The sequence below is a fragment of the Sorex fumeus genome, unplaced genomic scaffold (assembly GCF_029834395.1).
Source record: "Sorex fumeus unplaced genomic scaffold, SorFum_2.1 ptg000058l, whole genome shotgun sequence".
In the NCBI taxonomy this organism is placed as follows: domain Eukaryota; kingdom Metazoa; phylum Chordata; class Mammalia; order Eulipotyphla; family Soricidae; genus Sorex; species Sorex fumeus.
Window position 1 is genome coordinate 3,655,556 of NW_026606115.1, and position 27,785 is coordinate 3,683,340.

General features: G+C 38.7%; 1 protein-coding gene across 7 annotated transcripts in view; it reads left to right on the top strand.

Annotated features, from left to right (window-relative positions):
* Positions 1–27,785, top strand: part of KLHL13 (kelch like family member 13) — a 178,751-nt gene that overhangs the window by 91,318 nt on the left and 59,648 nt on the right. Inside the window, exons 1-3 of one of the 7 annotated variants that reach the window (XM_056125724.1) lie at positions 10,901–11,094; positions 11,622–11,666; positions 12,210–12,322. The exons of 2 other annotated variants lie outside the window; for them this stretch is intronic. In XM_056125724.1, coding sequence (XP_055981699.1) covers positions 12,225–12,322 — 98 coding nt within the window. In that variant the 5' untranslated portion in view covers positions 10,901–11,094; positions 11,622–11,666; positions 12,210–12,224. Of the gene's footprint in view, positions 1–10,900; positions 11,095–11,184; positions 11,667–12,107; positions 12,323–27,785 lie in introns of those variants that run through there. 4 more of the 7 variants (XM_056125727.1, XM_056125722.1, XM_056125725.1 and 1 more) reach the window with 4 other exon arrangements.

Here is a 27,785-nt window from a genome sequence, read left to right on the forward strand (position 1 = left end):
TGATTTTCTTTAACTGATACGACTTTTGAGATACAATGTGCTAGGCTTATTATTTTAAAGGTTTTCAAGCATTATAGATAATTATAATTAGAAGTCATTTACTTTAATCAAATTATTTCAAGATTTACCCAAAATAGGGGGCTGGAGTGATAGCACAGTGGGTAAGGCGTTTGCCTTGCATGCGGTCGACCCGCCTACCCAGGTTCAATTCCTCCTCCCCTCTCGGAGAGCCCAGCAAGCTACGGAGAGTATCTTACCCGCAAAGCAAAGCCTGGCAAGCTAGCTGTGACGTATTGGATATGCCAAACACAGGAACAACAAGTCTCACAATGGAGACGTTACTGGGCTCGCTTGACCAAATCGATGAGCAACGGGAGGACAGTGCTACAGTGCTACCCAAAATAGAGGGCCACGATGTAACTCAATGGTAAGATGCTTGCCTTGTATGTGTAAGGCCCTGGAATTGCATCTGCAGCACCACACACACACACACACACACACACACACATACACACACAATTACAAAAAAATCAAAATTTAATATTGTATATGGTATTTATACAACTTTTCTAGTTTTGTTTCTGTATTTGTCACCAAAATGAAAACAAACTGGCATAAGTAGTTAAAATACACTATATGAAAGTATTTTTCATGTAGTAGAGCCATATTCTTGTATTTATTGGGGGGGGGCGGCTCACACAGAACCATTGGGTTCTGGAGTAAGCAGCTAATCTCAGCTCTGTATTTAGGGGAGCATATAGTTCCATGGATCAAACCCCAGACTCAGGCATACTATTCATGCACTCAACCTTTTGAACTTCCTCTCAGCCCAATTCAGCCTTATTCCTACTTTTCATTCAGTAACACCAGACTTTTGGTGGGAGGGTGGGGTGGTTGGGTCACACCAAAAGTGTAGTACTTGGGGACTATTCCCTCCTCACTCAATGCCTGAGAGTTAATATGGTACCAAGTTTCAACCCAGTGCTCCTACATACTAGACATATTCCAACCCTTTAAGCCATCTCAGCCCAAGCACCAGAAATGTTAAATGACATTTTAGATGCCAAAGAAATAGCTCAATGGACTACATGCACCTTTTGCATGCTGCATGCCTAGGGATGATCCCCAATATCACATGATCCCTTGAGCACTACGAGGTGTGGTTGCCCCCTTGAAAAAAGGGGCTTTAGCAACCGATGCTGGCGTGGATGTGGCGAGAAAGGGACACTCCGTCATTGTTGGTGGGAATGTCGACTGGTTCAGCCCTTCTGAAAAACAGTATGGACGATTCTCAAAAAATTAGAAATTGAGCTCCCATTTGACCCAGCAATACCACTCCTGGGAATATATCCCAGAGAGGCAAAAATGTATAGTCGAAGTGACATCTGCACTTGTTTGTTCATTGCAGCACTCTTTACAATAGCCAGAAACTGGAAGAAACCTGAATGCCCAAGAACAGATGATTGGTTAAAGAAACTTTGGTACATCTACACAATGGAGTACTATGTAGCTGTTAGAAAAGATGAAGTCATGAAATTTACATACAAGTGGTACAACATGGAAAGTATCATGCTAAGCGAAATGAGTCAGAAAGAGAGGGATAGACATAGAAAGATTGCATTCATCTGGGGGACATAAAGTAACAAAATATGAGATTAATACCCAAGAATAGCTGAGATCAGCACCAGGAGGAGTACTCCATAGCTTAGTGACCAGTCGGGCATTCTAGAGGAAAGGGCAGCTCAGATAGAGAAGGGAAAACCAAATAAAGGGTGTTTGGAGGATCCTCCCAGGAGGGGAGATGCATGTCGAAAGTGGTCTATGGACTGAAAATGTTTGCCACTCAATGCCTCTTTTGCAGACCACAACACCCAAAAGGAGAGAGAGAACACAGGGGATTGCCCTGCCACAGAGGCAGGGGGGGATGGGGGGATGGGGGTGGGGAGGATATTATCCATGGTGGTGGAAAATGGGCACTGGTGGAGGGATGGGTATCTGATCATTGTATAATCAAACCCAAGCACAAAAAATTGTAAATCTACAACTGTACCTCATGGTGTTTCACTAATAAAAAAAAAATTTTTAATTAATTAATTAATTAATTAAATTTTTAAAAAAAAGAAAGAAAAAAGGGGCTTTAGATTGTGCTAAGATTGCACATTTATTGTACAAACACATCAGGGAGGGTTTGGCCATTTTTGTTAAGAACATGTTTCTTAAGTTTCAGGAAGGTAAGTAAAAAGTTAAGTTATCAATATCTGAGGTTAGAGTAGAGATTTTTATTAGCATAATCCATCATCATTAAGAGTAATAAATTTATTCTAAAAGGCTTCTGTTGTTTATAATTATCTTCACCATATATTTATTATTTTAACTAGGGTGGGACTGAGGATGTGGTTGAAATGGTAGAACATATGCTTTGTATGTATATTCTCCTTGCTTTGATCCTTGGCACCATATGGTTCTCTGACTATCATTGGATATGGCCTCCCAACAACAGAAACAAAATTAATAAGTATAAGTAAAGTAATTTTTAAATAGGATACTGTGTAAATTTATTTGTGTGTTTAATTTTTTATGTAAGAAGGAATTCCTATTCTCAAATGATCAAATAATCAGATGAATAGTCCTTTTACATGGACTCTGATTTAGTAATAGCAGAATCAATGACTACAGTTCAAAGTTTCTAGGACAGGGCTGGGGCAATAGCACAGCAGGTAGGGCATTTGCCTTGCATGCATCCTACCCAGGTTCGATCCCCAGTATCCCATATGGTCTCCCGAGCACCACCAGGAATAATTACTGTGTAGAGCCAGGAGTAACCCTGTGCATTGTCGGGTATGACCCAAAAAAGCGAAAAAAAAAAGTTTCTAGGACATACCCTTGCTTCAATACATAATTCTTATTAATTAACTTTCTTATACATTTCTCTTTCAATCTACTCAACAAATATTTACAGAGTGCTTTCCAGGAAAGCACTGAATGGGTTAGGAATTTTTGTCAATTAAAATGATAACAAAAAGATATAAGATATTCCTCTTGAGAAAGGGCAACTAATTTGGGGATAGTATATCCAGCAAACGAAGTATATGACCTTTTCTGGAGCACTGGATATATTACCTCTGTCTAAAGATAAGAAACTTTCTCTCTAAAATGAATATTTGAAAAATTTAATAAGTAAAAAAAATAGCGGTCATGCAAAATCAAATATTTATATAGCATATATTAGAAAATGGGCCGAGCAATGAGAACTAATGTCAGCCCATTCAGTGCCTCACAAACATGCCCAACTCTAGCCTGGGCTTACATTCATTGCCACTGAATTTGGTTTGGATTCCATATAAGTGTGTCTATATCCTTGCTTGACTTCAGGGTCAGTGAGGACTGTTGATTGGAAGAAGTTCCTGAGACAGCCCAGGAGGCTCCTCTGAGGTGCTTGGAACCTTGAGAGTTATCACCTGTGCCTTGTAGCATTCAAGTAGCTTCTTCTTGAACAGATGGGAAGTCCATCCTCAGCCACATATCTTTCTGGGTGCCTCTGCTTCTAGCCAGGCAGAGGTACAAACAAATCAGAAAGTTTATTTTTGAGACCTAAGAATCGCTTCTTTCATCCTGGGCACGCAGCCTTCGGTGTACAGCCAGGTGCATTTTATTCTGAGTCTTTGCCGATGTGACCTGGACAGGGATAAGTGCTCTTGGCTCATCCAACTGTTGTGTCTTAAAATAAAATCAGCCTGAATGCTGAAAAAAAAATTAAAAATGGGCCGAGGTGATAGATTAGTGGGTAGGGTGTTTGCTTTACCCGCGGCTGACCTGAGTTTGATTCCTCCTCCCGTCTTAGAGAGCCCGGCAAGCTACTGAGAGTATTCCGCCTTCACGACAAAGCCTGGCAAGCTACCCATGATGTATTCGATATGTCAAAACAGTAACAACAAGTCTCACAATGGAGACGTTACTGGTGCCTGCTCAAGAAAATCGATGAACCACGGAAGGATAGTGCTACAGTGCTATATTAGAAAATAGATTTCCCCTCCCACCACCACCACCACCACCACTACTCTTGCACACAAACCCCTTCATTTTGGGTTTAAGGCTTCATTCTCTTATTTGTGTTTGGGTCATAGTCCATGGTGCTCAGGGCTTATGCCTGGTTCTGTGCTCATGGATCACTCCTGGCAGTGCTCAGGGGACCATGTGGGGTGCTGGAGATCAAACCAGGGTCAGTCATGTGCTAGGCAAGAGCACTACCCTCTGTACTATCTCTCTAGCCCCTTAGGGCTTTTTAAAAAATAGATGAGAATACTTGTCAATTAATTTAGTGTATGAGTTTATACATGTTAAAGATGCATAAAGGCTTACTTGGCTATATGGATTTGAGAAATCATGTATTATTGAAGGGTAGCCACCAGTTTAAAAAAAAGAAATAGGTTATAAATAAAAATGTCTATATAAATCCTTAGTGGAAATTTAAAGTGTCCACATAGTTCTCTTAAAGAAACTGAGATGTGAAAAGATGCTTATAAAAGATGACTTTCCAACAGTTGTCTGTGAGAGAAACATATGGCAATATTTTCACTTTGTTATTAGGAAGTCTACAATATGAATATCTGATAATAAATTTTATTTTATTTTTGGTTTGGGGGCCACACCTGACCTTGTACTCAGGATCACTCTTGGCAGGAATTGGGTGCCAGTGTTTGAACCCAGGTTGGTCACATGCAAGGCAAAAGCTCTACCCACTATACTATCTTTCTGGTGCCATAATAAGAAATTTCATATGTGCTTGATGTTTAATTTCCTAAAACAAATAACAGATACTCACACACATACAAGAATACTGAGCTATTCACGGTCACGGTTCTCCCGTTGTTCATCAATTTGCTTGAGCAGGCCCAGTAACATCTTCATCATGAGACTTGTTGTTACTGTGTTTGGCATATCGAATACGTCACGGGTAGCTTCCCAGGCTCTGCCGTGCGGGCGCAATACTCTCGGTAGCTTGCGGGGCTCTCCGAGAGGGGCAGAGGAATCGAACTCAGGTCGGCCATGTTGGCCGCTTGTAAGGCAAACGCCCTACCACTGTGCTATAGCTCCATTTTTCAATTTCCTATAATCAGGAGCCCTTGTTGTATTAAGAATTTTTCTGTTGTACAAAAGTTAATCTTTATTTTTGCTTTTGGGTCACACCTGGCGATGCACAGTGGTTACTCCTGGCTCTGCACTCAGGAATTACCCCTGGTCATGCTTAGGGGACCATATGGGATGCTGGGAATCGAACCCGGGTCGGCCACGTGCAAGGCAAATGCCCTACTTGCTGTACTATCTCTCCAGGTTATAAAATCAATACCCAAAAGTCCATGGCTTTCCTATACGCAAACAGTGAGAGAGAAGAAAGCAACATGAAAAAAACAATCCCATTCACAATTGTGCCCCAGAAAATCAAGTACCTAGGAATCAGCTTAACTAAGGAAGTAAAGGACCTGTACAAAGAAAACTACAAAACGCTACTTCAGGAAATAAAAGAGGACATGAGGAAATGGAAAGATATCCCCTGCTCATGGGTCGGGAGACTTAACATTGTCAAAATGGCAATACTACCGAAAGCATTGTATAAATTCAATGCAATCCCTATAAGGATACCCATGACATTCTTCAAAGAAATGGAGCAAACACTCTTGAAATTTATATGGAACAATAAGCCCCCACGAATAGCTAAAGCAATTCTTGGGAAAAAGAAAATGGGAGGAATCAACCTCCCGAACTTCAAACTGTACTACAAAGCAGTAATAATTAAAACAGCATGGTACTGGAACAAAGGCAGAACTGCAGACCAATGGAACAGGGTTGAATACACTGACATCTCTCCTCAATCATATGCTCATCTAATCTTTGATAAAGGTGCAAGTAATGTGAAGTGGAGTAAGGAAAGCCTCTTTAATAAATTGTGTTGGCATCACTGGACGGCTACATGCAAAAAAATAGGCTCAGAACTCTGCCTAACACCATGTACAAAAGTAAGATCAAAATGGATTAAAGACCTCAACATCAGACCAGAAACCATAAGGTACATTGAAGATAAAGTTGGCAAAACCCTCCATGACATTGAAGCTAATGGTATCTTCAACGATGCCACACCACTGGCCAAGCAAGTGAAAACAGAGATAGATAAATGGGACTATCTTAAACTAAGAAGCTTCTGCACCTCCAAAGAAACAGTGACCAAAATACAAAGACAGTCTACAGAATGGGAAAGGATATTCACCGAATACACATCTGACAAGGGGTTGATATCCAGGATATACAAAATACTGGTTAAACTCCACAAGAAGAAAACATCCAACCCCATCCAAAAATGGGGCAATGAAATGAACAGAAACTTTCTCAAAGAAGAAATCCGAATGGCAAAAAAGCACATGAGAAAATGTTCTACATCATTAATCATCAGGGAGATGCAGATCAAAACCACAATGAGATACCATCTCACACCTCAGAGACTGGCCCAAATTCAAAAGAACAAAAGCAACCGATGCTGGCGTGGATGTGGCGAGAAAGGGACACTCCTTCATTGTTGGTGGGAATGTCCACTGGTTCAGCCCTTCTGGAAAACGGTATGGACGGTTCTCAAAAAATTAGAAATTGAGCTCCCATTTGACCCAGCAATACCACTCCTGGGAATATATCCCAGAGAGGCAAAAATGTATAGTCGAAGTGACATCTGCACTTGTTTGTTCATTGCAGCCCTCTTTACAATAGCCAGAAACTGGAAGAAACCTGAATGCCCAAGAACAGATGACTGGTTAAAGAAACTTTGGTACATCTACACAATGGAGTACTATGTAGCTCTTAGAAAAGATGAAGTCATGAAATTTACATACAAGTGGTACAATATGGAAAGTATCATGCTAAGCGAAATGAGTCAGAAAGAGAGGGATAGACATAGAAAGATTGCATTCATCTGGGGGATATAAAGTAACAAAGTATGAGATTAATACCCAAGAATAGCTGAGATCAGCACCAGGAGGATTACTCCATAACTTAGAGGCCAGCCGGGTATCCTAGAGGAAAGGGCTATTCAGATAGAGAAGGGAGCACCAAATAAAGGATGTTTGGAGGATCCTCCCAGGAGGGGAGATGCATGTCGAAAGTAGACTATGGACTGAACATGTTTGCCACTCAATGCCTCTTTTGCAGACCACAGCACCCAAAAGGAGAGTGAGAACACAGGGGATTGCCCTGCCACAGAGACGGGGGGATGGGGGGATGGGGGTGGGAGGGATATTATCCATGGTGGTGGAAAATGGGCACTGGTGGAGGGATGGGTATCTGATCATTGTATAATTGAAACCAAAGCACAAAAAATTGTAAATCTACAACTTTAAAAAAAATAAAATAAAATAAAGGGAAAAAAAAAAAAAGTTAATTTTTTAATGTGTGCTTTATGGTATTTAACAGTACTTCTTGGTTGCCATCTTTAACTTTTACTGATTGGTAGAACTTAAACAGAACACACACTTTGGCATGTCTATGAGCAATGTGAGTAGTTTGGATATCTCATATTAGTTTAAAGAATCATTGTCAGGACTGAAGAGATTACACAGTGTTTACTCATCAAAAGTTGTGGTTAATGTTATTAGTTGTCCCTAGCATAGAATCAAAATTTGTCAAAGAAAAATGTCCATTTTTAAGGACTATCATTGAGAGAGAGTGAGAGAGGTTTAGAGAGAGAGAGAACGAGAAAACATCTTAAGTCATTTAGTGAGGTCATGGTATTTGAAATAGACTATAGTTGTTAGTGAGTTGAATATTACTACGAAGTTATTAAGGAACATTGTCTCTAGAAATCTATTATATATTTCACTTTCTGACCATTTGGTATTATTGGTGTTTTCCACTGCTATCTTTGAGCATGCATATTATTACAGAAATAAATAGCTTTAAACAGAAAACAGTGAGGCATGTAGTTGTTGTTTTAATTAACAACAAATAATTTGTTTATTTATTTTTGGTTTGGGGGCCTACATCTAGTTGTGCTCAGGGATCACTCCTGATTAGGCTTGGGGGACCATATATAATGCTGGAGATTGAACTCAGGTCAGCGACATGCAAGACAAGTGCCCTACCTGCTGTACTATTGCTCAGCCCGCTGCCCCCTCCCCCGCATGTTTTAAATGTGCTGTACTTTCTACAGAAAGATCCATTTTTTGTTGTTGCTTTTATTTTCTGGGACACACCCAATGGTGCTAGTATGTGCATGAAGAGGTGTATCCTGCTCTGCTCAAGTTGCTCCAGGGGTTTGAACACCCCCCCACCCCCAGCCAGGCCTTCCAAATGCAAAGTATAGATAGAGCTAGCGCTTTGAGCTAACTCTCCAGTCTAGAAACACCCATTTTAAGGAGCAACACCAAGAAGCAGTGGCAGGACCCGAAAGTAGTTCAATAGGCTAAGTACATGCATTGTATAGAGGAGGCCCAGTTTCATTCCTAGCACTGCACGGTGGTCCAACACTGCTGCAAGAAACTCTGGAGCACAAAGCTGGGAATAACTCCTGAAAACTATTGCCAGATAGTGGTCTTGGCCAAGCCCCAGCTTTGCCCTTAGTTTACGATAGTTCTGAAATATGAATTTCACAGGGATTTTCTTTTTCTTAAGTGATTAATGTTCATAAAATGCTTTGAAGAGTTTTTGTGTATGTTGTGTTCTCTCTTGTCCATAGGAGAAGCCAAGTGTTATATAAATGAAATAAGTGTTTCCTATGATAAGCATGAGAGGTTTTGACATTTCCCAGTCCAAATATTAAAGAAGTGGGATGTTGAGCCTGCAAAATTTGTATTTAAGACATATGTCTAATCATTTTCCTTGTTTCACTCTGTAGGTGAAAGCATTTTTTATTCCAGAATGTAATAGTAATTCTATCCCATAGTTGCTACTGCTAGTAAAATCTGATGAAGTTTGACTCTGCTAACTTGTAATTGGGGTGACATTACTGACTAAACTTTATTCTAAACGATGTATGAGGAACGGTGATGTTGAGAAAATTAATAGTATAAAGTATCTTTCAGGATCTGTATTTCTACTTAAAGGGATTAATTTTAAAGCCCTTGGCTCATCTGTTTGCCCATGAGAGATAGTTGTAAATGATAGCCAGTAATTTATGAAATTAAAAAAATTTATTAATAAATTTTTATCTTCAGATTTAATGTTTCTAGAGATTTGGGGTCTTTACGAGTACAGAGGGTGGTGTGGAAAGAAAAACTGATAAAGAAAATTTAGTCTAAATAATCTTGACTGCAAATTAACAGAGATTTAGTGATAGCGGTTGATTTTGTTGTAACTGAATGAGGGCAAAGAACAGATTTTTTTGTTGTTGCTGTTGATTTCTAATCAGTTGATTACTCACAGAAGAAGAAACTTGAAAACTTTCTCATTAAAGCAATCTTCATATGTTTGTGGGTCTTGTTGTTACCCTCTTGGAAATGTGTAAAAGACTACATTCGCCTATTTCCCATGCCGACATTTTTGGTAGTCTTTATAGGGGAGGAAACTGCTGGAAGTACTTCACTAGTATATTTATAGATAGGTTTGGGGGGATCTTTTTCTCTGAAAAGTGATATTTGCACGTGCTGCTTTGTAACATTTTTATAATCTGAAAATTTCTAGAGTTGCCTTTCTAAATCATCTTCTTGCTATGTGCAGCTAATTTGTAGTTGTTTTTTATTTTATAATTTGAAGTGTTTGGGGTGCTTCAGGTTTTTGAAATGGGACATTTGATGAGAGTTTGTGTTTGTGTTTCTTTACATTTCCAGCAAGTTGCCACTGCTGACTGTGTCGGGGACTTCTGTGCTCCATAACGATTAGGAATTAATACACAAATCCTTCTAATGTAAATACTGTGTTTGATTTGTCTTAGAACAATATTTTAATCAGTGGTCAAATTATTTTTGACCACTGAGGTAATTGAGAAATACTTCTTTCTCTGATTCCTTTGAATATTTCTGTGGTTTTGTGTGTAAATGGTAATAGGAACTAGAAATAGAATTTAAACTTTACTTGTTTTGGGAAGTATTTGTGTGTTTGATTAAATTATTAGTGTCCTAGTAATGGCTGAATATATTTAATAAAGTCCATGTCTTACTACTTATTGTTTCAAAATAATCTGTCTCATATACTTGTATGTGTACACATAAATACTACATATACATATATATATTTGGATTTCACAGAAAATATATCTTGTCAGAATACTGATTTTTATTTTAAATGAATGTGATTCCCATAGCAGATTTCATGCTGTATTTCTGGTATATTGGATGATATATTTTGGAGCTTTTGAGAGCAGTTTCTGTCATCTGTGCTTTTTGAATACAAATGAGAAAGGCTCTTAAGGGACAAAGTCTCAATCCTTTAAAACAGGGAAAAATTTGGAAAGAGCATCTGAAAGCCACCTACTTAAGTTGTGAGAACAAGCTTATTGTTCAAATATACACTTGCAAGTCTGCATAAATTCTTATTCACCACTCTGATTTTTTTTTCTTTTTCCAAAAGGATACGACTTTCTCATCAGTGCAGTCTGCCTTTACTAAGCCTGCACTGATGAAGAAGGCTAATTCTCCTTTTAGGTACAAGTAGAGGGTCCTGGGAAGGTAGATAGATATTTAGCCCTGGCAACTTTGCCCCACGCCAGAAGTCAAAATTTTCAATCTGAAAACAGAGAGTTCATCACCCTACTGATACGTTTTATTTTCAGTTTTAAAATGAGAGAGAGAGAGAGAGAGAGGAAAAACAGAGAGAGAAAGAGAAAGGGGGAAGCAAGCTGTGAATTGGGTGCCTGAAACAGAAACTTGAAACACCCACTCACTTTTGGGGCACTTGGGACGCTATTGTCTGGCAGCCTTTTCAAATCTCGGAGATGGACTCTTAGGTTTGCCATAGCTCTCGTTAAACACCTCGAGCAGCCTTTAACGGTAGCTTTAATTTCTGAAGCTCCTCGTCAGTGACTAACCCCTCGAGGTTACTTGCCCCCGCCGCTGAGCTTTGGAATGGTCCCTGCCGGACACCTGCTTGGCCAGCAGCTTTGGTCTCTCCTCGAGGCAATTTGTGAGCTGTTTGGGGGCGGGGGGAGGGGGGACCGCGAAGGGGGGGGGGGGCGGTGAACTGGAGGGGAAAGGGGGAGAGAAGAAGGGGAGGGCAGTATTGAATTAGATTGTTGATAGCGTCCCTCCGAGGACTGCTATTAAGAGCACGCTACTCTGTACTTCTCTGCCGCAGAAGACAGAATGATATTCGTGTTACCACGGCAGGTTGTAAATGTGTGAGATTTTGCTTATGCCGGCTTGGAAATCAGAATAGGGAAAGGAGAGCAACTTGAATCAGAAGCTGCTAGAAGAGTGTGCAGAGTTCAGCAGTTGTCCTTACATTTTTTTTTTTATTTTTTGCCTTCTTCTAACTGGAAAACAGAGAGACGGGCATTTTTTTTAAAACGGGCTCTTCTCATAATGGCATTCTTGTGTTGTGTGGCCCGAGCTTGCAAAGGAGAAAAGCAAGCGGCAGAATTAAGTCACTGATCTCTATTAGCTGTGGCCTAAGGCTATGCTGAGGTTTATATCCCATTTGTATTGTTGCAGCTCAAAAGAAGACTGTTCAGAGGATGACAAGTGTATTCTGAGTAGGTATGTTGTTTCATTTTCATATGAAACTCGTCTATTTTTTTTCCTGCTGCTATTGGTCAGAAATCAGGTTAATTGGTGCAGAATATAGTACAGAACTGCAATACCCCTGTTAAAGCAGAACAATGGTAATGCAAGCTTAAAAAAAAAAACCCTAACTGCTTTAATTAAAGCTGCATTGTGTGGTGTGCACCGTGCAGTACTAAGATATGTGTGTATGTATGTGTGTGTGTGTGTATATATATATATACATATATATATATACACACACACATACATACATACTGCAGTCAATGCTTTCCTAAGAAGGTGGCACTATTGTTGAGTTACAACGGTAGTATCATCCTACTGCTTTAGGGGACAGGCGGATTTAAAGGAGGTACCTTACAGCCCTATTTTACAGATTGGAAGCATCGGTTTCAGGGCACTGGCTGAATCATTTGCTTGTTCTTGGCGGCACAGCCACTGCTGGATCAGTCAGTACAGTGTGGAATGGAAGTCCTAGTTGGTAGTCTGTTATGGAAACGCTGTTTACTGTTATTGTAGTACCGTGGTGACAACATGCCATTGAAATGGAAAACGAGCTCTCCTGCTATCTGGAAATTCCCAGTTCCTGTGCTTAAAACATCCAGGTCAACTCCACTTTCTCCAGCATACATGTAAGTGAGAGAAATAGGATATTAAAGTGGGATTTCATTCATGAATCAACCTGGTGGCAAAAGGGGTTGAATACTCCCCAATAAAACATCCCCAAACACCCACTGTTAAAACCTCAAGCTTGCTCACATTTAAAAACATGGGCTTAACCACATTTGGCCTTTGTTTTAATTTTTCTAGGAGTTTATGTTTATTTTCATCTAAAGTGCTTAATGGTAATATAATTACTAATATGATAGTGCAAAGGTCTACCTAATTAGTTGCATCAGGATAATCTTTAATCTTTTATATATGTTGGATTTTTAAAATGTGTATTGGAAACACTTAAGGTGACTTCTTTTGTGTAACGGCGCAAGAAACTGCTGATGATTGATGTTCTGTTGAATATGGAAAGCTTTCTATATTATTTTTGCTGAATTGAAATCCTCAGAGTTAACACATTATCACAAGATGAATCTTGTAATCAAGACTTCTTCATTTGTTGTATATGAATTTTAGTAAATTTAATATTCTCTCTTTTCATTTTTATAATTCAAGTTGTGAAGTGTTAAGTTAGGATTTGTGTGAATTATACTTCCTTCGGTGGAGAGTTAACTATGTAGAGGGAGTTAAGAGTGTATTTTACAAATGTCTATATTAGACACTTATTTTTACTAATCATATATTGGAGGACCTTTCTAAATTTTTCTTCAAAATCTTCTTTTTTTTAACCTTACACACTGCAGTTTTGGAAACAAAATTCACTAGCTATAATTAATAAAACATTCTTTTAAAGTACTATCTGTGATGTGATCTTTGTTGTTGATATATACCAGAAAGATTTTAAGTAAAAGTCTACCTTAACTATGAGTGTTCTGTTTAAAATGTTTTTCAATGTGAAAGATAGAGAAAACTATTTCTGCTTTCTTGGTTTAGGTTATGTGTGTGCTTAGGAATCTAGTGATTTTCCATTTTATTACTTACTTTTTGTTTTATATGAGGATCAGATGCTCAGTGGTGTCTCTATTTCTCAAAATCTGTTTTTTAAAAGATTTTTACCTGCCTAGTGAGTGTGGGTGTGCTCTGTGCCTCCAGAAAGTAATTCCCTAGAAAGCACTGAAAAATGAGCATGCTTCAGAGTTTCATTCCATCATTTAATTTTCAGATTATTTTTTACAATCATTCTTAAAGATGCTCCAGATTACTTTGCTGTTTGGGTGCTAAGACCTTTTTCTTCTATAAAGTTAAAAATATGTTTGTATTTAAAAGGAAGGGAACCAGCTCTGTTTCTCAAATGCTATCTTTGTGAAAAGCACAAATTAATTGCGGTGACATGTTAATGGAGGTGACAAGTTAATGGAGCTCCTTCAAATAATTTGAGAAAATGAGATATGCCTATTAGCTTTATAAAACTTAGCAAGTGAGAATAACTGAAGATTTGCTAAAAGCAATGTTATGATCAAAACAAAACACATGCCCCAGACTAGAATTTGTAGGTGTGATCCATTATGGCTGTGAATGATTCTAGTATTCCTTCTAATATTTCCCTGACCAAAATTTCCAGGCTGCAACCTTTATTGCAGATGGTTTGGCAATTTTTAAGAGATGTCTTTTTAAAAAATCATAGTAACCACAAGCTCAGATGCTGCTTAATATACAGGTCTTTAATGAATAACGTTCTTCCTTTTGAACACTAACCTCTTTGACCTGATGGTATGAGTGAATTGATTTTAATGTTAGAAGCAAGAAATTATCACAGACCTTGCATGCTTACATGAATTGTTGGTGGTACTCATGGGCAGAATGACAAAATGTCTCTAAAGTACTATATTAGGCTAGAATGTTTTGACATTGTGTTTGTCTATTTTGTTAAATTGTCCTTATTTTTTACAAATAAATTTATATAGGATTTTAAATATTAGGCAGATATAGGCAGACAAAAATATGGAAAACGATCAACTTGGTATTTTTAAATAATTTAGATTTTGACTGTTTGGATAAGAATTTATTGTCCTTCTTGGACAGAATTAAAAATACCCTATTTAACATAGTCTCATCAGTGTTTTTTACATTTCATAAAATTTCATGCACAAAAATGATTGTTAACCATAGCATAGTACATTCTCAAAAGTAACATATTTGCTCTCACACTTGTTTAGCTGGCAAACAAGGGTTAAATTGTTATTTGTGCTTTTTAGATCAAAATCTATGCATTAAAATGAAATAAATTCTGATTCCGTAATAAATTGTGGTATTTTAGAAATTTACCTTAAAATCATCTATGTGCGTTTAAAATATTATCCTTAATATAGAATTCTACACAGCTATATTTAATTCTATATTTAATTCTTTTTTGTGTGTGCTTGTGTAGTATTAGTTTGTAATGTTTTATTATTATCATCTGTGATTTGTCAACTACTCATTATATGGTTTTCATTGAAGACATGGGGACTTTTCCAAAGACTGAAATTTCAATATAAAGTATTCTTTGTGGTAGTAAAAATGAGTTATGATAATTGAGGAACAATAGGAAAAATATAAAGAAATCTCAAAGTGTCTTTTTAAAATTGGTGTATGTGCTGCCTGGCTATATGTCTTCCATTGATGGCATAGATGGGGCATTTTACCTGTGCACGGAAAAGCTACAATTGAGAGCATTTTACTTACCATAAACACAGAACGGAGATATGGTTTCAGTGGTAGAGCAAAGGTGAACATGTGATATTGCATGTATTCAATCCTAGGTTCAATCCTTGGCATGGGGTAGGGGTGAAGAAAATTGAACACAGAAGTGATTTTTTTCCCTTGTGCATTTATGGTCCAAATTTGTTTTGTTGGAGAACTTATTTAAAACTTCTCTATCTTTTCAAGATGGTTTAATGATAAAGTCAGTATTTATGACCATATTTAGAAAAATAGCCTCTTATATTATAAAGCGTTTTTCACATGTGTTATGATATGGAAAGAGAAGACATTATCAGGATATTTAGAAAAAATTATCCTTTGACCTAGAGGTCAATTATTGAGTAGTTATCAATTATCAATTGAGCATTTATCATCTTCAGCTTTAGTTTTGCACACTTCCAGAATGGTGTGCCTGCCATGAGCAATACTGAAGAGGCTGTGTTGATTAAAAAAAAAAAGGGGTTGGTGTTCTACTCCATTAGGGTGAAGTTCAACCTCAGCCTCAGGGAGGCTCTCCTGGTCAAAGTCAACTGAATTTGTAGAGCCTGCTCCTGACAGGTGTGAACCATATAAATTAACCTGTCATTTTGCCTAAATGAATAAAGCTGAAAGGTCAGTCACATCGAACATTGTTTCCAAACAGCAGTTAGTTCCTTCAGGCTAATGTGATATGGTTAATATATTGCTAGTTTCTAAGGACAAGCAGAAATAGAACAATATTAACATTAGCCATCTTGTTCTCTCTCTCTTTTTGTTTTTGTTTTGGGACCAAACCCAGCAATGCTCAGGGATTACTTGTGGCTCCCCACTCAGGAATCTCTCCTGGCAGTGCTCAGGGGACCACAAGGGGTGATGGGATTGAATCCGGTCACGTGCATTCAAGGCCAGCACTCTACAAGCAGTACTATTGCTCTGGACCCACCAACCTGTTCTCTTCTCTTCACAAATACTATGTTTGATAATAATGGTGTGGTGATATAAAGGAAGCCAATGGGTAGAATTAACCAGCTCAATATCACAGTGAATTCTCACAAGGCATACATAGTACATGCTATGTTCCTTAGGATGTTTACCTTCTTCAAGCGAAAAGTGAATGTTACTGAATTTGTCTTGCCCTCCTTTACCCGGTGCATCCACTCACACTCACTTAGTTTCTGCTTATAATAGTTGTAATTTATAAATATATTCTGTAGTAAATAGAAAAAGCACAGTAATTTGTCACCATTATGTTCTCTCATTTCATAATAAAATCCCAATATCTAGGACCGGAGAGATAGAACAGTTGGTAGGGTGCTTGTATTGCATATAACAGACCAGGGTTTGATCCCCAGCACTCCATATGTTTCCGGAAGCCTACCAGAAGTGATGTCTCAACAGTCAGCAGTAAGCCCTGAGCACAGCTGGGCATGGTCCAAAAACTAAAAACACAAACAAAATACCAATATCTAGATTTCCTGAGAAAGAATTGTGCATGCTATATAAATTTTCCTTGTTTAGACCAAATAAAACATGCATTTTCTATATTTGACATTCTTTCTATCCCCCAAGATGGTCTTTTCACTTCAAATTTAGTGGATAAAGCAAAACCTTGTGGTTTTAAAAATCCTTTTTTAATTTAGCAATATACTTCTTAAAATTGATTGTCTCAAGTGAGTAAAGAACATATTTAGTTACTTTCCCAATTAACATATGCACAAACTTCTGTCTGTGTCTGCTTAATTTGTGTGTACTACATATGCTCAATCTAACAAAATTATGGGAAGAAGAAATAACCAAAGAGCATTTAGATGTAACTTTTGTGCCACATTTTAGAAATAGGAATTTCCCTTGTCTGCACTTGCAGAAGGGCTAGCTTAACTTGTTAACAGAAAACCACTGAGATAAAAGTGACCTTAGAGATCATTTAGAGAATCTGAGCACCCTTTAAAGCAGAAATCCTTCCTGTGACACCTCTGAAGGAGGTGCTGCATGACCTCTTTAATCACCGTAAGTGACTTGGAGCTCACCACTATACCTTTCATTCATGTGCCTCTCTTGGTTGCATTGACTCAAATCAATTTTTCTTATTTGGGGCTAGAGAGATAGCTAAATGACTAAGTGCATGCTTTGCATGTGGGAGACCAAGATTTGATCCTCAGCACTACATGATCTCTTGAGTACCACCACGTATAACTCCTAATCAGAGAGCTAGGAGTAGCCCCTGAGTATCACTGGTATATCCTAAAAAAAGAAAATTTCTCTTATCTTTCATCTCGATATTGCTTTATTCTTATGGAATCATAGAAAATGATCTATAAAGAATCTATGTTATCTATTACATGCAAGCCTGGAAACCTTCTCTTTCTTTAATGTTTGGGTGACATTTCCCACACCCCTCACTCAGCTGTTCATAACCACCTGGAGAGTTTTTCCATGTTTATCTTTACATGAAAAGTGATGTGACAGCTAAAAGTGTTGTTCCTTTTGTGGTCCAATTAGAAGACACTTTTTTAAAAACAGATGTTCTGTTTGTCTTAAAGGATGATATTTTTAAATCAGGATTCACATTGGAACATAGTGAAGTTTACAAACTCCCTTTGTAGAGGTTTTTGATCATACTGCTTGCTCCTTGTCTAATAGAATAAGCAGTTCTTCTTTTAGCTATTTCATATATCTTAATCTGAATTTCAGACTCTAAAGAAACATGATTTAATCATGTAAAATCAAAATAGTTTTCAAGGGAATATTATTGAGTTTTTTAAAAGCTCCCTTGAATCCATTTAATAAAACTGAAGAATATCGCACACAAGAAACTTGCAGACAACTACTTTTTCTGATGTTTTCAGATACTTCAAAGAATTTTGGTTGTTGATAACTTGTCTAGATTTTTAAAAAATTTAAATGAGATTTACCTCTTAAAACCCTGGCCCCCAAGAGAAAACAGGCAGAAATACAAATCCCATACCATCATGGGAAGTCTGGAGTTACTCAGAATTCTATGGATTCCAGACATTCTGCTGGAAATTTATATTTAAATAAGACGTAAGGAGAGCCAAGTTAGGGAAAAGGAAAAGAAGGCAGACACAGGCAAGGATTTGTGATAATGACTTTATTTTATTTTTTTTTGTTTTCTTTTGTTTGAATTTTGGGCCACACCTGGAAGTGTCAGGCTATTCCTGGCTCTGTGCTCAGGAGTGACCTTTAAAGGTGTTTGGGAAACTATATGTGGTTTCTGGAATCCAATTAGGGCCAGCTGTACGGAAAGAAAACACCTTACCCCATATACTATCTCTCCGGCCTTTGATGATTTAATGACTTTATTATTGGTGTTTAAAAGCCAAGAATTGGAATATCTGTGTATAGTGATAGTTTTCATTGAAATGGCAGTTATGATGTATTGTTCTATTCCTCAAGAATATAATGAGAAAGAGGTGGTATTGTTGTAAGATTGTTGCAGAATCAGTACTTAAAAGAAGTTATTGAACAATCCGTTTTTTAACGTACTCAGTTATTTTTCATATATTCGAGATTGAATCAGTAATATTCAAAAGTCTTTTACAGTCTCTTAAGTGCCAACCATAAAGCTGCCTGTTATTAGGGGCATAGATCCCATCAACATTCAAAGTGACCTGACTGTTCTTTGTTTTCCATCCTATAGTTATTCATGAACACTTGAATTTTTTTTCCTTTTTGGGTCACACCCAGTGATGCTCAGGGGTTACTCCTGGCTTTGCGCTCAGAAATTACTCCTGGCGGTGCTCGGGGGACCATATGGGATGTTGGGAATCGAACCTGGGTCTGCCGCATGCAAAGCAAATGCTCTACCCACTGTGCTATTGCTCCAGCCCCAAACACACTTCAGTTTCTTAATTTATTTTACTACTGCAGAAACTCTGAACCAAGATAGCTAGATTAATAACATTCTTGTTATTTAATCAGATTAGTAATATAAATTTGATAATAGTATACTAATACTATCATACTATTCTCTAGTATTGATAATAGATGTAATGGCAATAAGCACTGCAGAAGAGAAATGTGTCTAAGCTAAATGAGAAGACATGAATTGTGAGGGAGGTACCAGGTTTTGAAAGTACATAGTCCACAGTAAGTAAAAGAATGCATTTTATTTTTGAACCTCATAGTAGCTTTTAATTTGGGGACCTTGTCCAGCAATGCTCAGGGGCTACTCCTGGGTGTTCTTGGGGGATCATTTAGACTGGACATCAAATCCATGACTCCTGCATCCAAAACATATGTTCAGCCCGCTGAGCAATCTCTATGGCTTCATAGTGTTCTTTTAGACAAGAAAATAATTTGTTCCATGGGTGTTTTATTATGGCCCCCAAATAAATCAGAAAGAGTGTTGCATTTCCTTAGCTGATATATATAGCAGTCTAATGTAACAGGATCTTCTTAGAGCCTCAGTTATAGCTATCTTTCCTATGGGAAAAAAATCTAAAATCCTAATCAATTCTTTGTTTGCTGATAAATACTATGATGCTGCCCAGGCTGAAAATAACATAAATAAAAGCAATTTACCAGAACCAGTTGTGGTTCACCAAATTGTAATTTGATAAAGAAAACAAGATTACAATCTGAGCCAAGATAGCAACTACATTTAAAGATGCTAGTTGACTTATTTCCACATGTCCTAAACTGTAATAAAGAAAACTCTTTTAAACAAATTTAGTTTTAAAGCTAAGTATTTTACACTTAATTGATAATGTGTTTGAAGAGTAAAGCTAAAAAATAATAACTTGCTAGGAAGTAAAGGAAACCTGACCGGAGGCTTAGGAGGAATAAATGTTAAATTATTCCTTAGTAAATCATCCACATTTACTTATGTCATACATATTTTTATACTTAAAAGAGCTTAAACTTCCTCTGAATGTCTATCTGAAGGTTTATAGTGAATATCAGTTATAAACTAAGTAAATTTCATTTCTATCGAAATAGTTAAAATGAATTTTACATCTTATATGGTTAATAGTTTGGTAAAAAATATAGTTTACGTGTGTGAAAATGTACTCTAAAGTAAACACAGTTGACTGAGTAAATGTGAATTTTATTTTTTCTTTAGTTTCTAAATATATATTTTTAACATATTTATTTTTAATTATTTTCTGGATCGTGTAATTTGTTGAGGAGCTCTAATCTAAGTTGCTTTGAGTCCAAGAATATGTCCTTTGATTTTTTTTGTTTAGCTAGCAGTGAGGAGTCATTAAATACTTTTGAGCAAGGAAGAAACTTTTAGAGTTATAAATATAATCATGGTATGCGAAGAAGCTATTCTATAACAAATATGTAAGTTGTATTTGTAACCAAATCCAAATTAGAGGTAATGGATACCGAAAGTATGGTAGGGCCAGGAAATTACTCAAAGGACTGGAGTGCATGTTTTATTTACAGGAGCCCCAGGCTCAACCTTGGCACCCATTGTCCCCTGAGCACTACAAGGTGCTTTGAACACCAAGCTATAAGTAGTCTCTGAATACTTTTAGGTGTATTTTCAAATCCAAGTTAAAAATTAAAAAGTAGTATGGTAGTTGTGTGAGAGAGAAGAGGTAGTAAAAGATGTAACTTTACCATAGAGACACTTAGTAGTACTTTGATAGTTATGTGACATAGGGTCACGGTCCAGTCACGGTCCTCCCATTTTTCATCAGTTTGCTCGAGCAGGCCCATTAACGTCTCCATCTTGAGACTTGTTGTTACTATGCTTGGTATATTGAATACGTCACGGGTAGCTTGCCAGGCTTTGTTGTGCAGGCGAGATACTCTCGGTAGCTTGCTGGGCTCTCCAAGAGGGGCGGAGGAATCGAACCCGGCTAGGCCGGGCCATCTGCGTGCAAGGCAAATGCCCTACCGCTGTGCTATCGACATGGGGTATAGGGAAGAAGCAGGCGTTGGCCCCAAAAGCAAATGGGAAAGAAGGAGAAGGATGAAAAAGAATTAGAAAAATGCTTAGAGCTAGAGATATACCACAGGAGTAAAGCCTTGTATACGGTCAACATGAGTTCAATCCCTGGCTCTATATTTGGTCCTGTAAGTACCACCAGGAGTGATCCCTGAGTCAGAGGTAGGAGTCTTAGGCACAGCCCAATGTGGTCTCAAAACTAAAATAATTAATACAAATTAAAGAAATAGTTGATATATATGTTGTGTGTAAGGATTTTATTTGTTTAGTGGTTTATGGACTACACCCTGCAGTGCTCAGGAACAGAGCACTGACTCCGTGCTCAGGAGTAACTCCTGGCAATGTCTTGGGAATGATATGTGGTGCCAGGGATTAGAAATAGAATTGCAACCATTGACTGCTTAAGTGCCTTTAACTACTGTTCTTTCTCTCTGGATATAGGAATTTCACTGACATTTTTCAACAAGCTAAGGAAATATTTTTTCTACATTTTTTTTACTTTTCTAGGTTTAAATAAAATTTCATTTATTAATTATTTACCTTCAGTTTGGGGGCCACACATTACAGTACTCAGGGATTACTTCTTGCTCTGTGCTCAGAGATCATTCCTGATGGGCCTCATGGGACCATATGTGATACTGGGGATCAACCTTGAGTCAGTTGCATGCAAGGTAAGAGACTTATCCATAGAGCTCTCTCTAATCCTAGACAAAATCTTTTTTTTTTAGTGAAACACCATGAGGTACAGTTGTAGACTTACAAACTTTTGTGCTTGGGTTTCAGGTATACAATGATCGAGTACCCATTCCTCCACCAGTGCATATTCTCCACCACCAATGATCCTAGTAGCACTCCCACCCCCCAGCCCATCCCCCCCACCTCACCCCACCTCTGTGGCAGGGCATTCCCTTTTGCTCACTCTTTCCTTTAGGGTGTTGTAGTTTGCAATAGAGGTATTGAGTAGCCATCATATTTGGTCTATAGTCTACTTTCAGCACGTGTCTTGCATCCCGAGCGAGTGCTCCAAACATCCTTTACTTGGTGTTCCCTTCTCTATCTGAGCTGCCTTTTCCCCTAGCATGTGCTGCCAGCTACCAAGACGTGGAGCAGACCTCCTGGTACTTATCTAAACTATTCTTGGGTGTTCAACTCCCATTCTGTTACTTTATACTCCCCAGATGAGTGCAGTCTTTCTATGTCTGTCCCTCTCTTTCTGGCTCATTTCACTTAGCATGATACTTTCCATGTAGAATCACTTGTATGCAAATTTCATGACTTCATATTTTCTAACAGCTACATAGTATTCCATTGTGTAGATGTACCAAAGTTTCTTTAACCAGTCATCTGTTCTCAAGCACTCAGGTTTTTTCCAAATTTTGGCTATTGTGAACAGTGCAGCCATGAACATAGAAGTGCAGATGTCATTTCAACTGTACTTTTTTGCCTCTCTGGGATATATTCCCAAGAGTGGTATTGCTGGGTCAAATGGGAGCTCAATTTCTAATTTTTTGAGAACCGTCTATACTGTTTTTTCCAAAAGGACTGAACCAGTCGGCATTCCAACCAGCAATGAAGGAGGGTCCCTTTCTCGCCACATCCACGCCAGCATCGGTTGCTTTTGTTCTTTTGGATATGGGTCAGTCTCTGTGGTGTGAGATAATATCTCATTGTTTTGATCTGAATCTCCCTTATGATTATTGATGTAGATCATTTTCTCATGTGCCTTTTTGCCTTTTGGATTTCTTCTTTGAGAAAGTTTCTCTTCATTTGTCGCCCCATTTATTGATGGGGTTGAATGTTTTCTTCTTGTGGAGTTCAACCAGTGCTTTGTATATCCTTGATATCAACCCCTTATTGGATGAGTATTGGGCGAATTTCCTTTCCCATTCTTTAGACTGTTAGACAAACTCTTAAGCCTTGATTCCTTTTAATTGTCACTACTTGATGTCTCTTCTTGTGTCACTTGTATTGAGGGTCAGAAACTATAAATTGAGGTATAAAACCCTAATGTAAATGGTTGTAAAGAAAGAAGGAAAAGAATGATTCTCTCTTGCTTAATAATATCTCTTTTATTTTTTGTCTGAACAACAGTGTTCAGGACTTTTTCTGGCTCTGTGCTCAGGGGTCACTCCTGGTGAGTGTAATCATATGGGGTATTGGGAATCAAATCCAGGTCAGCTATGTGCAAGGCAAGTGCCCTACCTGCTGTACTATCTTTTTTTAATTTTTTTTTACTTTTTAAAAAATTTTCCTGCTGTACTATCTTTCTGGTCTCACTCTCCTGTTTTCTCAAGTAGATGGAAGTAGTACTTCATTTACACTTCACAGTTCATAGAGCTTCTTTCTGTCTCTGCCCCACTGTCTCTGTCTCTCTGTCTTTCTGTCTCTCTCTCTCTTTCTCTGAAAATGCTCAGTTTGAATCTATTTAAAATTCCCATTAAAGATCCAGAGAAGTAGAGTTAGGTAGTACAAACGTTAAGGTATTTGTCTTGCCTTTCATCCTGCTGACCCTGTTTGAAATTTCTAGCACCATATATGGTCCCTGAGAACTTCCAAGAGTCATTCCTAAGCACAGAGTGAGGACAAACCCTTGAGCACATCAGGTATGGCCCACACCCTCTTCTTTACCCTGTAGATAGCTCAATGGGCTGAACTCGTGCTTTGAATGCAGAAGACCCAGGTTCAATCCCAAGCACTATGTGATCTCTTAAGCACCAACAAGTGATCCCAAAATTTAAAAAAATTAAAAATAACAATAATAAAGTTTTTACTTTAGTTTGGGGCCACAGCTAGCAGTTCTCAGGGCTTTCTTTTGACTTTGTGCTCAGGGATCACTCTTGACGTGGCTCGGGGACCATATGCGGTGGCACGGATAGAACAAGGGTTGGCCAATTGCAAGGCAAGCATCCTACCCATTGTATTATCTTCAGCCCCCAGGGAAATTTTTAACTCACATTAGCAGAGCTTTCTATGACTATGAAACTGTGTTATGATATAGAACAAAACATTATAACATTATAGTGATCTTCATTTTCTAAGAGTATGGTAAATTGGTGTATTTTTAAAAAAAGTAAAGTAAAGGCCCTCCCGTTGATCATCGATTTGCTCGAGCGGGCCCAGTAACGTCTCCATTGGAGACTTTGTTGTTACTGTGTCTGGCATATCGAATACGTCACAGGGAGCTTGCCAGGCTCTGCTGTGCGGGCAAGATACTCTTGGTAGCTTGCCGGGCTCTCCAAGAGGGGCGGAGGAATCGAACTTGGGTCGGCCATGTTGGCTGCGTGCAAGGCAAACGCCCTACTGCTGTGCTATCGCTGGAATTTTTTGGGGGAAAAATCAACCATTTCTGGATGAAATTCTGCATTTATACTATGAGAATATGCCATATGAATGTATAGATGGTGATTGCATTATAAATGTTATTAAATAATTTTTCTTTTTTTAATAATTTATTTATTGGATCACTGTGGGAAAAGTTACAAAGCTTTCAGGTTTAGGTCTCAGTCATGCAAATATCAAGCACATTTCCCTTTACCAATACTTATTTTTTACCCCGAAGAACCCCAATAAAACCCCACCCCCCACCCCTCCCAGTGCCTGCAAGGCAGATGAATTCTAGTTAACACTCTATCTGCTTTGATTAGATTCATTGTTTCAATAAAAGATGCACCACTATTATTTAGAGTTTACCCCCCCCCCCCCAATCAGACATGCTGAAAAAGCATTGTGAAGTGATTTGCTTTCTACAGCTGGGTTCAAGAATTAAATGTTGGTTTTGGATTTCCGCTATTTTATTTATTAACCCTGGAAGTATTTCTACTGAAAGTCAGATAATTAAGAGATTGGTTTCTGCGCTCAGGAGTCATGGCCGTGCCAGAGAGCCGCTCGTGGGGGGCAGCTGGTGACCTCAGTAGGGCGTGAAGGACAGACCATAACGCCCCCCTTCCCATGAGGTTTTAGTCGCCCCCAGCACCCGGCTCATACCTGCTCTCCACAAGGCTCCCATGCGGCCGCTATCTTTCTTTCCAGAGAGGAGAGGGCGAATGGGGCAACACCCTTTCCCCTCTGGGCAGACATGATGGCCTGGATTAACGCATAGTCCGTTCACTTTTTTGCTCCAAGCTGCTGGGTTCTGCATTAAGTCCTTGTGCTTCTGGGTCTGTGGTCGTGCTGGAGAGCCGTTCATGGGGGGCAACTGGTGACCTTGGTAGGGCGTGAAGGACGGACCGGAACGCCCCCCTTCCCATGAGGTTTTAGTCGCCCCCAGCACCCAGCTCATACCTGCTCTCCACAAGGCTCCCATGTGGCCACCATCTTTCTTTCCAGAGGTAGGAGGGCGGAAGGGAGCAACACCCTTTCCCCTCTGGGCAGACATGATGGCCTGGATTAACGTATAGTCTGTTCACTTTTCTGCTCCAAGCTGCTGGGTTCTGCATTAAGTCCTTGTACTTCTGGGGCTGTGGTCGTGCTGGAGAGCCGCTCGTGGGGGGCAACTGGTGACCTCGGTAGGGTGTGAAGAACGGACCGGAACTCCCCCCTTCCCATGAGGTTTTAGTCGCCCCCACACCCCCGGCTCATACCTACTCTCCACAAGGCTCCCATGCGGCCACCATCTTTCTTTCCAGAGAGGAGAGGGCGAATGGGGCAACACCCTTTCCCCTCCGGGCAGACATGATGGCCTGGATTAACATATAGTCCGTTCACTTTTCTGCTCCAAGCTGCTGGGTTCTGCATTAAGTCCTTGTGCTTCTGGGGCTGTGGCTGTGCTCCAACCTTAACTCTGATTTTCAGGGAGAAACGTTGGGTGATTTACTTGCCATTGATCACTTTGTATATACAGAGATGTCGCGCGGCCGCTTACACGTCCGTGCGGTTTGGAGGAAAAGTCCTAGTTCCCGCATACTCGAGCTATGCTTGTAGAGGCTTCTGATCACCATCTGGGGGAGGCGGGATGCGGCACCTACCCCATCTGGAACTTCCCGGTGATCTCGGCTCTTTTGGGAACCTGGTGTCTTCTCCAGGAGCTGTGGAGCCAGCCCTCGATGTGGCCCTTCTCTGCGGCTGTATGCTGTAAAGATGGCCTAAATAATTTTTCATCACCAAACAATCAGAGCACTTCAGGGTATCAATGGATTTTTTTTCCAAGGTAAGCATGGTATAAAAGGGATATTGAATTTTTAAAAATTATTATTTATTTTTTGGTTGGACTCTACTCTTGGCTCATTGATTGGGAGTTTTTTGCCTGAGGTGTTTGAGTTGCCTGGGATTGAATCCAATCCCTGTGGATGCAAAGCATGCTCTCCAACCTTTTGATCCATCTCTCTAGCCCCATTAAGAATAAAACTTTAAAGTCTTTTAACTATATTTTGTGAAAAAATGAGTCTAATGCTAAGTAGGTTTTATAAAATAGAAAATAGATTTGATATGAAAAAATCATATTTTCATTACACGCTTTGCACTATAATGTCCGTATCTTAAAGGAGTTTGTGATAACAGTTATTCCCAGACTTAAGGAATTGAGAGGCTCCATTGTGATATATACATATTTTGGGTGTTAATGTTCACTAGTCCTAAAATTCTAGCCTTCAAGAAGGTCACAATGATAGTACAGGGGTTATGGTGTTTGTCTTGCACACAGCCAACCCCAGTTCATAACCTGGCACCATATATGGTATCTTGAATACTGCACAGCACCTTGTCACACAACAGTGCACCTCACCATAGGGCATTGCCAGTTTGTGACCCATACCCCCAACCCCAGAGTACTATATTATCCTGGAACTGAGGGGTAGGAATAGGGATTAATTGTAATTGGATATGAAGGACTCATGAAGGTAATAAATATATTCTAAAATTGGAGATAGCAATGGTTACACAAGTGGTAAGGTTACTAAACTCATAAAATTGTATTCTTAAAATGATAAAATTTTTATGTGTAAATTTCATTTAAAACTTTATTGGTTTTAAAAATAAGTATGTTGGGACTGGAGAGATAGCACAGCGGTAGGGTGTTTGCCTTGCACGTGGGCTACCCGGGTTCAATTCCTAGAATCCCATATGGTCCCCTGAGCACCGCCAGGGGTAACTCCTGAGTGCAGAGCCAGGAATAACCCCTTTGCATCACCAGGTGTGACCCAAAAAAGCAGAAAAAAAATAAGTATGTCATGTTAAAAGTGATATGATTAAATAATGCTGAGTGTATTAAAACATGATTGACTTGGTGCTGAATTTTTTTTTGCCACATTTATTGAAATAATTAGAAATGCCTCTGGGTCATTACAAAATCAAGGTTAAGATTTGGTAGATTTATTTCAGACTTTCAAAATATAGAACCAGGGGAACTCGTAGAGCTACTAAATACAAGTCTTAAAATATGAATGCACCTGAATATTACTTTGTAAGTTTAAATACCTTTTTCACTTTTTCTGTTTCATTTTAAAAGAGAAGTAAACATTCCCTTAAGTCCTGGTTGTGAATTAATGACTTTGTGAGTTGAATATAACATAGGATTTTAACCATGTTTTACTACTTGATTAATGACTCTCTTGTTCCCAAAGGATTTGTCTCAGTGGTTTCTAATTGGTTTTGAGTTTGTGGAATCTGTTCTTATAATAAACTCTAAAATTGGATAACTTGGAAGTTTGAATACCTAATAAACCTACTTTTTAGGCAAGTGCAAGACCAATTCTTTAATAACATATCCTTTTCTATTGAAATGCTCCATAGCACAATAGTTAAATGTCAAAGTTGGTGAGGCACAATTAATGAGAGTTAAATGATGGCTTGGTTAACAAATCAAACACCTGAGGTATAGCTCTAAAAACATTATCCTGGATGTTGGCCGGAATAAAACTCTCATTCAAGTTTCTTTCATTTTTAGATTAAGGGGAAGACATGTTCCC